This window comes from Trachypithecus francoisi, unplaced genomic scaffold (genome assembly GCF_009764315.1).
Source record: "Trachypithecus francoisi isolate TF-2019V2 unplaced genomic scaffold, Tfra_2.0 Lachesis_group20, whole genome shotgun sequence".
In the NCBI taxonomy this organism is placed as follows: domain Eukaryota; kingdom Metazoa; phylum Chordata; class Mammalia; order Primates; family Cercopithecidae; genus Trachypithecus; species Trachypithecus francoisi.
In genome coordinates this window covers 43,233,435-43,245,790 of record NW_022681466.1, presented here as the reverse complement: position 1 = coordinate 43,245,790, position 12,356 = coordinate 43,233,435, and the positions used below count along the sequence as shown (strand labels likewise).

The 12,356-nt window shown below is 42.8% G+C and overlaps 1 protein-coding gene across 9 annotated transcripts in view; it reads left to right on the top strand.

Moving 5' to 3' along the window:
- MAP3K3 (mitogen-activated protein kinase kinase kinase 3) overlaps positions 1-12,356 on the top strand; it is a 76,524-nt gene that overhangs the window by 27,736 nt on the left and 36,432 nt on the right. For all 9 annotated transcript variants that reach the window (XM_033184014.1, XM_033184022.1, XM_033184021.1 and 6 more), the window contains 2 exons: positions 4,987-5,086; positions 11,422-11,535. In XM_033184014.1, coding sequence (XP_033039905.1) covers positions 4,987-5,086; positions 11,422-11,535 — 214 coding nt within the window. The remainder of the gene's footprint in view (positions 1-4,986; positions 5,087-11,421; positions 11,536-12,356) is intronic.

The window sequence follows — 12,356 nt, the reverse complement described above, 5'->3', positions numbered from 1 at the left end:
CCTTCTGAAGCCCTGAGCAGCAGAACATTGCTATCAAGGTTTTGAAAACGGTGCATTATCTTTTTATGGAGCTGTTTTCAGAGCCATGGCATTTCAGTGTTTGCGTACTATGTGTGGAATTGAGGACTTAATGAAGTTGGTGCAGGGAAGCCAACAGAGTTAGTACTCTGTGCCACATAGCTCTAGTTTCATGTATTTCATGTCAGGATTTTGTAGAGAATGTCATTGTGGGCATTTTTAACTTTTTACTGGGAATATGGGTAGTATTTATCTAAATGTAGGCCCTTATAGAATTAGAATTCACAGAAAAGAGGAAGGAAGTCATGACTTTTCCCACTTATCCATGAAAGGTATTCATTCTGATGGGCTGACTTTCCGTTTACTTTGAGAATATGGGGATCAGACCCCTGACTGTCCTCCCTCTCGGCCCCAGGAGGGCTGGGGAGAAGGATTGTAGATTAAGATCTCCTTCCCTTTGGAAACGTTAATGACACACTGATGGGGGTGGTCGCACGGGTGTTAGACCTCTCTTTGAAGCACTGGCCTAAAAATGCCCGTTATTCAATAGGATAGCAGCAGCTTAGATCTTACCTAATCTGGAAGTCCTGGCCTCTGATCTTGACCAGACTTTCAAGCTGTTTTTGTGGGTTTTGAATGGCTGATTGCCAGGCCAAATGCAGAAGAATTTATTTCTGATCATGATCCTTTTTCAATAGTGTGCTAGGGACATCTGAGTGGACTTCTGGTATTTTATCCAGAAATGCTGGACCCTTTTGAACTGTTGCTGAGGCCTTGAAGAAGGAGGGGTATGATTTGCTATTAGGAATTAATAGAAAGCTATCCTTTCAAACGGCTTCAGAAAACACCTCTATCTAGAGAATCCATCTAGCACCTAACAGTATCACTGCTTGGGACAGTTGATTTGGAAGAAAAAAATATAAGAATTACAGTCTGAGCCGGGCGTGGTGGCTCACGCCTGTAATCCCAGCACTTTGGTAGGCTGAAGCGGGCAGATAACGAGGTCAGGAGTTCAAGACCAGCCTAACCAATATGGTGAAACTCTGTCTCTACTAAAAATACAAAAATTAGCCGGGCGTGGTGGCTGGTGCCTGTAGTCTCAGCTACTCGGGAGGTTAAGGCAGGAGAATCACTTGAACCCGGGAGATGGAGGTTGCAGTGAGCCAAGATTGAGCCACTGCACTCCAGCCTGGGGGACAGAGTGAGACTCCATCACCAAAAAAAAAAAAAAAAAAAAGGATTACAGTCTGAATGGATTTCCTAGTGGAGATGAAACTAATTTGGTTAGCAGTATGATTTCCAAAAATGAAAGGTGGTGATAGACAAAGGAAAAAAACATGAAGGAATTATCTTCTTGAGATGTTAGACTTTGCGTGAAGGATAGATTATGGTTTATATTAATAGTCTATCAATGTTGCCCAATAGAACTTTCTCCTATAATGGAAATATTCTATATCTGTGCTGTCCAGTACACATATGGCTACTGTACATGTGGTTAGTGAGCACTTGAAATGTGGTTGGTGAGACAGAGGAACCTTTTTCTTTTAAGACAGAGTCTCTGGGCCAGGTACAGTGGCTCATGCCTGTAATCCCAGGACTTTGGGAGGCTGAGGCAGGAAGATCACCTGAGGTCAGGAGTTCGAGACCAGCCTGGCCAACATGGCGAAACCCCGTCTCTACTAAAAATACAAAAATTATCTGGGTGTGGTGGCGCACATCTGTAGTCCCAGCTACTCGGGAGGCTGAGGCAGGAGAATGGCTTGAACCCAGGAGGCGGAGCTTGCAGTGAGCCGAGATAATGCCACTCCAGCCTGAGTGACAGAGCAAGACTGGTCTCAAAAAAAAAAAAGAAAAAAAACAGGGTCTCTGTTGTCCAGGCTGGAGTACAGTGGCATAATCATGGAGCTTCCACCTCCTGGGCTCAAGCAGTCCTCCTGCCTCAACCTCCCAGGTGCCTGGGACAACAGGCACTCTGCCATAGCCAGGTAATTTTTGTAGAGACAGGGTTTTGCCATGTTGCCCGGGCTGGTTTCAAGACGCAAGCGATCTGCCTGCCTTGGCCTTCCAGAGTTCTGGGATTACAGGCATGAGCCACTGTACCTGTTCAGGAACCAATTTTCAGTTTAATCAATTTAAATTTAAATAGTCATATGTGGCTAATGGCTGCCTATTGAATAGTGCAGATACAGTTCTAGATGATGAAGGCTTTTATACTTCTCATCGATTTGAGCCAACCTGTCACAGAAGAACATGAAAGAAATTATCTGGTCAGATTTTATTAAAACCCAATGGTTTAGATCCCTCTCTCTTGTGGCTTATTGCTTCTTCCTCTGGTTACACCACTTCCCACTCTGGGGGAGCAGGGAAAATGAGAAAGAACCACATTCTTCTTCCTCTCAGCGTGGAAGAGGACAAGAACTGTGCAGGCCCATGGCTGAATACTGCCTGCTCCAACACACACTAGTCTGATTTTATCCTGCCTAGGTTTACTAAGAGATGAAGGTTGTTTTAATAGGCATTTCTCCAGTCACAGTGAGCATCTTTTCATGTGTTTTATTAGCCACTTAAATTTCTTCTGTGAATTGTCTAATCTTTTGCCTTTTCTATTAGATTGTCTTTTATTGATTTTTTACAAGTATTTTCTCAAAGTTTGATATTTAACTTTGTTGATGGTTTATTTTGAAATCAGAATTCTATTTATTTATTCATTTATTTATTTGAGACGGAGTCTTGCCCTGTTGCCCAGGCTGGAGTGCAGTGGTGTGATCTCAGCTCACTGCAACCTCCGCCTCGTGGGTTCAAGTGATTCTCCTGCTTCAGCCTCCCAAGTAGCTGGGATTACAGGGCATGTGCCACCACACCCAGGTAATTTTTAAATTTTTAGTAGAGATGGGGTTTTGCCATGTTGGCCAGGCTAGTCTTGAACTCCTGACCTCAGATGATCCACCCACCTCAGCCTCCCAAAGTGCTGGGATTACAGGCATGAGCCATCATGCCTGGCTTGTCTTCTGTATTTTATGTTATGGTTAGGAAGACCTTCTCTCTCTCTCTCTCTCTCTCTCTCTATATATATATATATATATATATTTTTTTTTTTTTTTCTATATACATATATATTTTTAGACAGGGTCTCATTCTGTCACCTAGGCTGGAGTACGGTGGCATGATCACAGCTCACTACAGCCTTGACTTCCTGGGCTCAAGTGATCCTCCCACCTCAGCCTCCCAAGTAGCTGGAACTATAGGCATGTACTATCACACCTGGCAAATTTTTAAAAAAATTTTTAGTAGACAGGAGCGCTCACTATCTTGCCCAGGCTGCTCTTGAGCTCCTAGCCTCAAGTGAGCCTCCTACCTTGGCCTCCCAAAGTGCTGAGATTACAGGTGTGAGCCATCATGCTTGGCCCCCAGTATTTTTTTTTTGATTCTGTATTTTCTTATATAAATTTGAGAGTATGTGTGTATGAGTTTCTTTCTGATATTCTTTTCTGTTTCATTTGTCTCTGATTATTTTTAATCATCTATGTTCTAGAGTATTAGATTGAAACCATATAAAATTGCCACTTTTGTATATCAAAAGTGGTTGGCCATCAGTAGTCTCATATAGTTCCACCTAATACATTCATTAAAACTTTTTATTGGCCAAGCATGGTTGCTTACACCTGTAATACCAGCAGTTTGGAAGGCTGATGTGGGAGGATTGCCTGAGATCAGCCTGGGCAACTTATTGAGACCCATCCCTACAAAAAATAAAAAATTAGCCCCTGCATGCCAGTAGTCCCAGCTACTTGGGAAGCTGAGGCAGGAGGATCGCCTTAGCCCCAGAGGTTGAAGCTGCAGTGAGCCGTTACCATGCCACTGCACTCCCGCCTAGGTGACAGAGCGAGAATGTTTCCAAACAAACAAACAAAAAAACCCACAACTTTTTATTATGGAAATTTCAAGCACACTCAAAAGTAGACAGAGTATTAAACTGAATTCCCATGGACCTGTCACCCAGCTTCAACATTACTAACATTTTACCAATCTTGTTTTATCAATTCCCACTTTGAAATTTTTCTTAAGTATTTAATAACAAATCATATTTTACACCTCTTTGGATGAGTCCTTACTTTACCTTATATTTGTAGAAATTGTTCTTCGAACTGACCTAATGAGTCTCTCCAGACAAGCTTCAATATCAATACTGTTTACATGCACAGATATGTCACTGGTTAAGAAAACTGATCAGGCATATCACCAACTCAAGGGGGAATTCCTGTGACTCTGTAGTAGAAAATCTTAATTCTGAGGAAAATCAGTATGGAGATTTTTATGGCATCTCAAAGATGAACAATGGAAAAGACCTTTCAAGTCTTGGAGTTGAGTCCCTTAGGAGTTGAGGCCATGTTTTCAGGACTGCTACTCCAGTCTCTACACTTTCTAGCTTATTTCCTAAATAACTTTTTTTCTTTCAACTTTTAAGTTCTGGGTTACATGTGTAGGATATGCAGGTTTGTTACATAGTTAAACGTGTGCCATGGTGGTTTGCTGCGCAGATTAATCTATCACCTACGTATTGAGCCCAGTATGCTTTATTCTTCCTGATGCTCTCCCTCCCCAAGTCCCAACAGCCCCAGTGTGTATTGTTCCCCTTCCATGTATCTATGTGTTCTTATAGTTGGAACATAGTTTTTAAACCTAGTGGCCTCTTCTGTCATTGGCAGAAGAGTCTAAGCTGAAGTGGTAGATGAATGGTTGGGACTGAGCAATAGTTGTGGGTACTGTTGTCAAACCTGATAGATGCTTTGAGGGTGAAAGGTAATGGTAAAGAGGAAAAAAGGAAACAATCAGGAAAAGGCAAACTGAGTGAAAGAAAACAGAGAATCCTATGTTGAGAAGAAAGGAAGAATATACTCAGACCATTGCTTTTTAAACCCTACATTTTAAGTGTACAGTTAACCAACCTTTCTTTCTGTTTCTTTTCAGAATTATAGCATTCAGCCGGCCTGTGAAATATGAAGATGTGGAGCACAAGGTGACAACAGTATTTGGACAACCTCTTGATCTACATTACATGAACAATGAGGTAAGAAGGCAGATGGATGGGGCAGGGACAAAAGGGGCAGATGCCTACCTTTTTTCTCTCTGTTTAACAGAGCCTTTAAAGTTTGTTCCTCTAATATCATCTGCAGGTTTTCATTTTCTAGACCCCCTTTTCTTAATTCCAACAACTCTGGGATTTCTGTTTTTTACTAAGTGGGAGATTACTCAGCCATCTCAGCCATCTCCATTCCCCCTACTCATTCAGTGCAGATAGCTCTAATATTCCATGGTGGAATCAGGTATAGTACCAGGGCTAGGGCTTATATTGTCTGCTTTACATTTTGTAGGAGTATCTTATTTTTTTTCTCCCAGCACAGCCTTAACAAGAAGCAGAGGGTTTAGCAGGGGCTAGGGAGGTGTGAAAAACCAGTGAGTAGGTCATCTATTACAGTCATAAATGCCGGATTCTTCTCTCAGAGTTTCTTTTGATTGGAGCTTGTTTGTTTCATGTTAGCACCTGCTCTAATAAGTTCTTTAACTCCTCCTCTTCCTCACTCCACCCCGAGAGTCCTTATTTATTTCTACTTTGAATATCACCCAGGAAGGAATTCTTTTGAATGTCAGTTTTTGGGCTGCTTTCCCAGCTCCAAGAAGAATATTAAAGGCTACAGTTAGCTTAGGCTGGTGCTTTGCAGTGTATTTATGCTGAGTAAATAATGTGTACCTTGAGGAAATTGAGTAGGGGTGCAAGACAAGAAAGCTGGGCAACATCATGACCCTTTGAGAGGCAGATCATCACTGTGTAGTTTTATTTTATTTGATGAGGAGTTAAAATTTTTCTTTTAGTGAAGACTTTTCTGAATAGTTTAGTACTCTTCTTTTCCATTAAGAATTCCTGATGTTTCTTTATTCTAAAGCCAAATATAAATCGTTGTTATTATTTTAGTTCATACATGTCTTAACATACTCTACTAGTGTTAGTGATCAGGAGTTGACTAACTTACATTTGATTAATTTAAAATCCCTCAATTCTGTTCTTCTGTTTGCCCTATAAAACCTGCACTGTCAGGATCTGAGAATCCCAAATGAAAAATCTACTGAGATTTAATTTTATTTATTTATGTCTTTGTAATTATAGCTTTATTGAGATGAAAAATTTATTGTCTCAAAGTATACCATTCAGTAGTTTTTAGTATGCTGATAGAGTTGTACAACCAACACCACTATCTAATTCCAGAACATTTTCTTTTTTTTCTGAGACAGAGTCTTGCTCTGTTGCCCAGGCTGGAGTGCCGTGGCGCAAACATGGCTCACTGCAAACCTTGACCTCCTGCACTCAAGCGATTCCCCCGCCTCAGCCCCCTAAATAGCTGGGACTACAGGCACACACCACCACACCCAGCTAATTTTTTTGTATTTTTTATGGAGACAGGGTTTCACCATGTTGCCCAGGCTGGTCTCAAATTCCTGAGTTCGAGCGATCTGCCTGCTTCAGCCTCCCAAAGTGCTGGGATTACAGGCATGACACCGTACCTGGCCTCCAGAACATTTTTATCACTCCAAAGAGAAACCCTGTACCCATTAGCAGTTATTCCCCTTTCTCTCCTCTTCCCAGCGCTTGGTAAGCACTTATCTTTCTGTCTCTTTGGATTTACCTATTCTGAACATTTCATGTAAGTGGAATCATACAGTACGTAACCTTTTTTGTCTGGCTTCTTTGATTAAGCATATGTTTTCAAGGGTCATCTGTGCATGTTGTCAGTATGTCATTCTATTTTATGGCTGAATAATAAATATTCCATTTATGGGTTTACCACATTTTGTGTATCTGTTCAGCTGTTGATAGACATTTGGGTTGTTTTCATTTTTTGGTTATTAAATAGTGCTGCTATGAACATTTGTGTACAAGTGTTTACATGAACATATGTTTTCAATTCTATAAGGTATATACCTAGGCGTCGAATTATTGGGTCATAAGATAAAACTCTAACTTTTTGAGGAACTGCCCAGCTTTTCTATAATGGTTGCATAATTTTACAGTCCCACTAGCAACTTATGAGTTTATTAGTCTATTCTCACTCTGCTGTAAAAAATTGCCCAAGACTGGGTAATTTATAAAGGAAAGAGGTGGCCAGGCACAGTGACTCAGCCTGTAATCCCAGCACTTTGGGAGGCTGAGGTGGGCAGAGCACGAGGTCAGGAGTTCAAGACCAGCCTGGCCAACATGGTGAAAACCCATCTCTGCTACTAATATAAAAATTCCCTGGGCATGGTGGCGCACACTTGTAGTCCCAGCTACTCAGGAGGCTGAGGCAGAAGAATCACTTGAACCCGGGAGGTAGAGGTTGCAGTGAGCCGAGATCGTGCTACTGTACTCCAGCCTGGGCAACAGAGTGAGACTCCGTCTCAAAAAAAAATTAAAATAAATAAATAAATAAACAAAGAGGTTTAATTGACTCACAGTTCAGCATGGCTGGGGAGGCCTAACAAACTTACAGTGATGACAGAAGGGAAAGCAAACATGTCCTTCACATGGCGACAGGAGAGAGAAGGGCCAAGCAAATGGGGAAAAGCCCCCTATAAAACATCAGATCTCATGAGAACTTACTATCAGGAGAACAGCAGCATGGGGATAACCACCCCCATGATTCAGTTACCTCCCACCAGGTCCCTACCATGACACATGGGGATTATTGGAACTACAATTCAATATGGCATTTGGGTGGGGACACAGCCAAACCATATCAGTAAGGGCTACAGTTTCTCCACCATCCTTACCAACATTTGTTATTTTCTTTTTTTTAATAGCCATCCTAGTAGGTGTAAAGTGATATGTCACTGTGGGTTTTGTTTTTGGTTTTGGTTTGAGACAGAGTTTCACTTTGTTGCCCAGACCAGAGTGCAGTGTGCAATCATGGCTCACTGCAGCCTCGGCATCCTGGGTTCAACTGAGCCCCCCACCTCAATTTCCCCAGTAACTGAGACTATAAGCACATGCCACCACACTGAGCTAATTAAAAAAAAATTTGTAGAGATGGGGGGGTCTCACTGTTTTGCCCAGGCTGGTCTTAAACTCCTGGCCTCAAGTGATCCTCCTGCCTCAGCCTCCTAGGATTACAGGTGTGAGCCACTATCCCCAGCTTACTTTTTTTTTTTTAAATTTTTTTTTTTTTTTTTTTTGAGGCGGAGTCTCGCTCTGTCGCCCGGACTGGAGTGCAGTGGCCAGATCTCAGCTCACTGCAAGCTCCGCCTCCCGGGTTTACACCATTCTCCTGCCTCAGCCTCCCAAGTAGCTGGGACTACAGGCGCCCGCCACCTCGCCCGGCTAGTTTTTGTATTTTTAGTAGAGACGGGGTTTCACCGTGTTAGCCAGGATGGTCTCGATCTCCTGACCTCGTGATCCGCCCGTCTCGGCCTCCCAAAGTGCTGGGATTACAGGCTTGAGCCACCGCGCCCGGCCTTTTTTTTAAAATTTAACTGCCTTCCCAACCATTGTTATTTAACTCCCTTCCTAACCATTCTTATTTATAACCTCTTTGAATGTCACCCAGGAAGAAATTCTTTTGCAATATAATATGATTTGCAGAACATTCTCCCATTCCATAAGTAGTTTTGAGATTTTATTTTAAATATGTACTGTTTTTGGCCAGGTGCAGTGGTTCATGCCTATAATGCCAGCACTTTGGGAGGCAGAGGCGGGCAGATCTTTGAGCTCAAGAGTTCAAGACCAGCCTGGACAACATGGTGAAACCCCATCTCTACAAAAAATATAAAAATTAGTCAGGTGTGGTGGCTTATGCCTGTAATCCCAGCTACTTGAGAGGCTGAGGCAGGAGGATCACTTTAGCCCGGGAGGGGGAGGTTGCTGTGAGCTGAGATCGTGCACCTGCTCTCCAGCCTGGGCAACAGAGGGAGATACTGTCTCAAAAAAAAAAAAAAAAAAAAATCTTGTATTATAAACTGGGAACTGTGTAAGTTAATTGGACTTTTGCTTGATTTTGTTTTTACCATACATGTATAAAATCTGGCCAGGCATGGTGGCTCACTCCTGTAATCACAGCACTTTCGTAGGCTGAGGCGGGCAGATTACTTGAGGTCAGGAGTTCAAGACCAACCTGACCAATATGATAAAACCCAGTCTCTACTGAAAAAAAATAAAATAAAAAAAATAAAAAATTAGTGGGGAGTGGTGGTGCGCACCTGTGACCCAGCTACTCTGGAGGCTAAGGCAGGAGAATCGCTTGAACCCAGGAGGTGGACGTTGCAGTGAGTTGAGATTCTGCCACTGCACTCCAGCCTGGGTGACACAGTGAGACTCTGTCTCCAATAAATAATAAGAGTAAGATCTGACATTTGCTGGGTCCTAGGCAAGGCATACCTTTGCATCTTATGAATCTCTTAATACCAAGTATTCATAACATGCTCCTCTTTTTGCAGTGAGTGAGACTTATTTGTACTCTCAGGGACCTTCTATTTAATACTTCACTGGAATGTATGAGTATATTAGTCTTTTCTCACCCTGCTGTAAAAAACTGCCCAAGACTAGGTAATTTATAAAGGAAAGAGGTTTAATTGACTCACAGTTCAGCATGGCTGGGGAGGCCTCAGGAAACTTACAGTCATGACGGAAGGGAAAGCAGACACATCCTTCATATGGCGACAGGAGAGAGAAGTGCGGAGCAAAGGGGGAAAAGCTCTGTGAAAATGGAGGAGGTAGTTTTCAGGTTCTAGTCACTGACTTTGCCCTTAAACAGAAAGATATTAAACCATGCTCTGCAGTCTGAATTTGTGTTTTTATTTGTATAATAATTTTCATCCTCTGACCATCCCTCTACCCCTCCTGTTCCTTTTCTGCTTGTTCTATTAATGTCCGCACAATTGGAGATAGAGTGGGACATGATCCTACTTAATTTGGAAAAGAATATGGGGGCTATAACTGTTTGCGATTTGATGCTTTGAAGTAAATGGTATTTTTGGAGAGGAAACTCTTTTCAGAAAGTATCTCACAACAGGGTACTGAGATATGCTACACCATGGATGAACTAAAAAACATTAAGTGAAAGAAGCTAGATGCAAAAGATTGAATCTTTTATGTATGAATTGTATGTGTCTAAATGGAATGAAATGTCCAGAAAAGGCAAATCAGTAGAGATAGAAAGTAGACTAGTGGTTGCCTGGGGCTGGAGATGGGAAGGAGGAGTGACCATAAATGGGCACAAGAGATCCTGTTGGAGTTTTGGAAATGTTTTAAAATTGGATTATGATGATGGTTGCACAACTGTGTAAAGGTACTACAAATTTTTAAATTGTACATTTAGAGAAAAAAATCTCTATGATTTCAACTAGATTTTTTTTTTTTTTTTTGAGACGGAGTCTTGCTCTGTCACCCAGGCTGGAGTGCTGTGGCCGGATCTCAACTCACTGCAAGCTCCGCCTCCCGGGTTCACGCCATTCTCCTGCCTCAGCCTCCCGGGTAGCTGGGACTACAGGTGCCGCCACGTCGCCCGGCTAGTTTTTTGTATTTTTTGTATTTTCACCGTGTTAGCCAGGATGGTCTCGATCTCCTGACCTCGTGATCCGCCCGTCTCGGCCTCCCAAAGTGCTGGGATTACAGGCTTGAGCCACCGCGCCCGGCCTTTTTTTTTTTTTTGAGAAGGAGTCTTGCTCTGTCACCCAGGCTGGAGTGCAGTGGCGCGATCTCGGCTCACTGCAAGCTCCGCTTCCCAAGTTCAGGCCATTCTCCTGGCTCAGCCTCCGGAGTAGCTGGGACTACAGGCGCCTGCCACCACGCCCGGCTAATTTTTTGTATTTTTTTTTTTTTTTGAGACGGAGTCTCGCTCTGTCACCCAGGCTGGAGTGCAGTGGTGCGATCTCGGCTCACTGCAAGCTCCGCCTCCCGGGTTTACGCCATTCTCCTGCCTCAGCCTCCCGAGTAGCTGGGACTACAGGCGCCCGCCATCTCGCCCGGCTAATTTTTTGTATTTTTTAGTAGAGACGGGGTTTCACCGTGTTAGCCAGGATGGTCTCGATCTCCTGACCTGGTGATCCACCCGTCTCGGCCTCCCAAAGTGCTGGGATTACAGGCTTGAGCCACCGCGCCCGGCCTGTATTTTTTTTAGTAGAGACAGGGTTTCACCATGTTAGCCAGGATGGTCTCCATCTCCTGACCTCGTGATCCGCCCGTCTCGGCCTCCCAAAGTGCTGGGATTACAGGCTTGAGCCACCGCACCCGGCCTCAACTGGATCTTTTAAGATCCCATAATATCCAATGAGGTTGTTTTCCTCTCACCTTATTTTTATTTTTTATTTCTGCAGAGTGAAACATTGAGATAAACTTCTGTTTTATATTATTTCCCTTTTCTGTGTCTTGTATCACAGCTCTCCATCCTGCTGAAAAACCAAGATGATCTTGATAAAGCAATTGACATTTTGGATAGAAGCTCAAGCATGAAAAGCCTTAGGATATTGCTGTTGTCCCAGGACAGAAACCATGTAAGTAGCCCCTGTCATGGTCTGGCAGCTGAAGACAAAGCTTGCTTTCCTTAAGGAACTTGTCTTGCCTCCTTAACAGACGTTTTCATTCCCCAGACACTGCCATATTGAGAGCATAAGCACAGCACAGCCCACTTGTCAGCAGCCAGTGAGCATTCTGCATTTGATTTCACCGAAAAGCCAGATTGTCAGTGTTAATATTGCATCTAAAGGTTATTTGACTTATGATGAGGAAGGAAGGAAAATACTTTATGATAAAGAATAAAATTCTTGTGATCTAAATTTATGTTTTTTTCCATTAGATTTTGACCCCAACAAGAGAAATTTGATTCATTTGGCAGAGCCAATTAGAAAGACTATCAAGGATTTGAGACTGTCATGCTTTATAAACCCAACTCCCACAACTCCTTGCCTTTCCTTTAGGACACTTGTAGAAAACAAACTTTCCCTTTTGTTCAGTGGAAAAAGCCATGGGTTGGGAGCTTCTTACAATTTATCAGCTTCTGCTTTATCCAATGGCAGGCGGTCAGAAGTGGGGAATTATCACTTACGCACAGTTTCCTCTCCTGAAGGATTCCTGGAGGCCCGCATTTCACAAGAATGCTTGCAATCTGTATCTGTCTTCCAATTACTGATTCCTCTACCAGTTTTCTTCAGATGCATGTTTCTGAAGGTTTCTTGGCACCATTTCCTTTTCTTTATGTGGACAGCCAACATGGCAGCATAACTATGGGTGTAGTGACTAGGACAAAGTTTAGGTGGAATGCTGCGCATGCTGACTATTTCTTTTCTTTATTTTTGAGACAGAGTTTTGCTCTCGT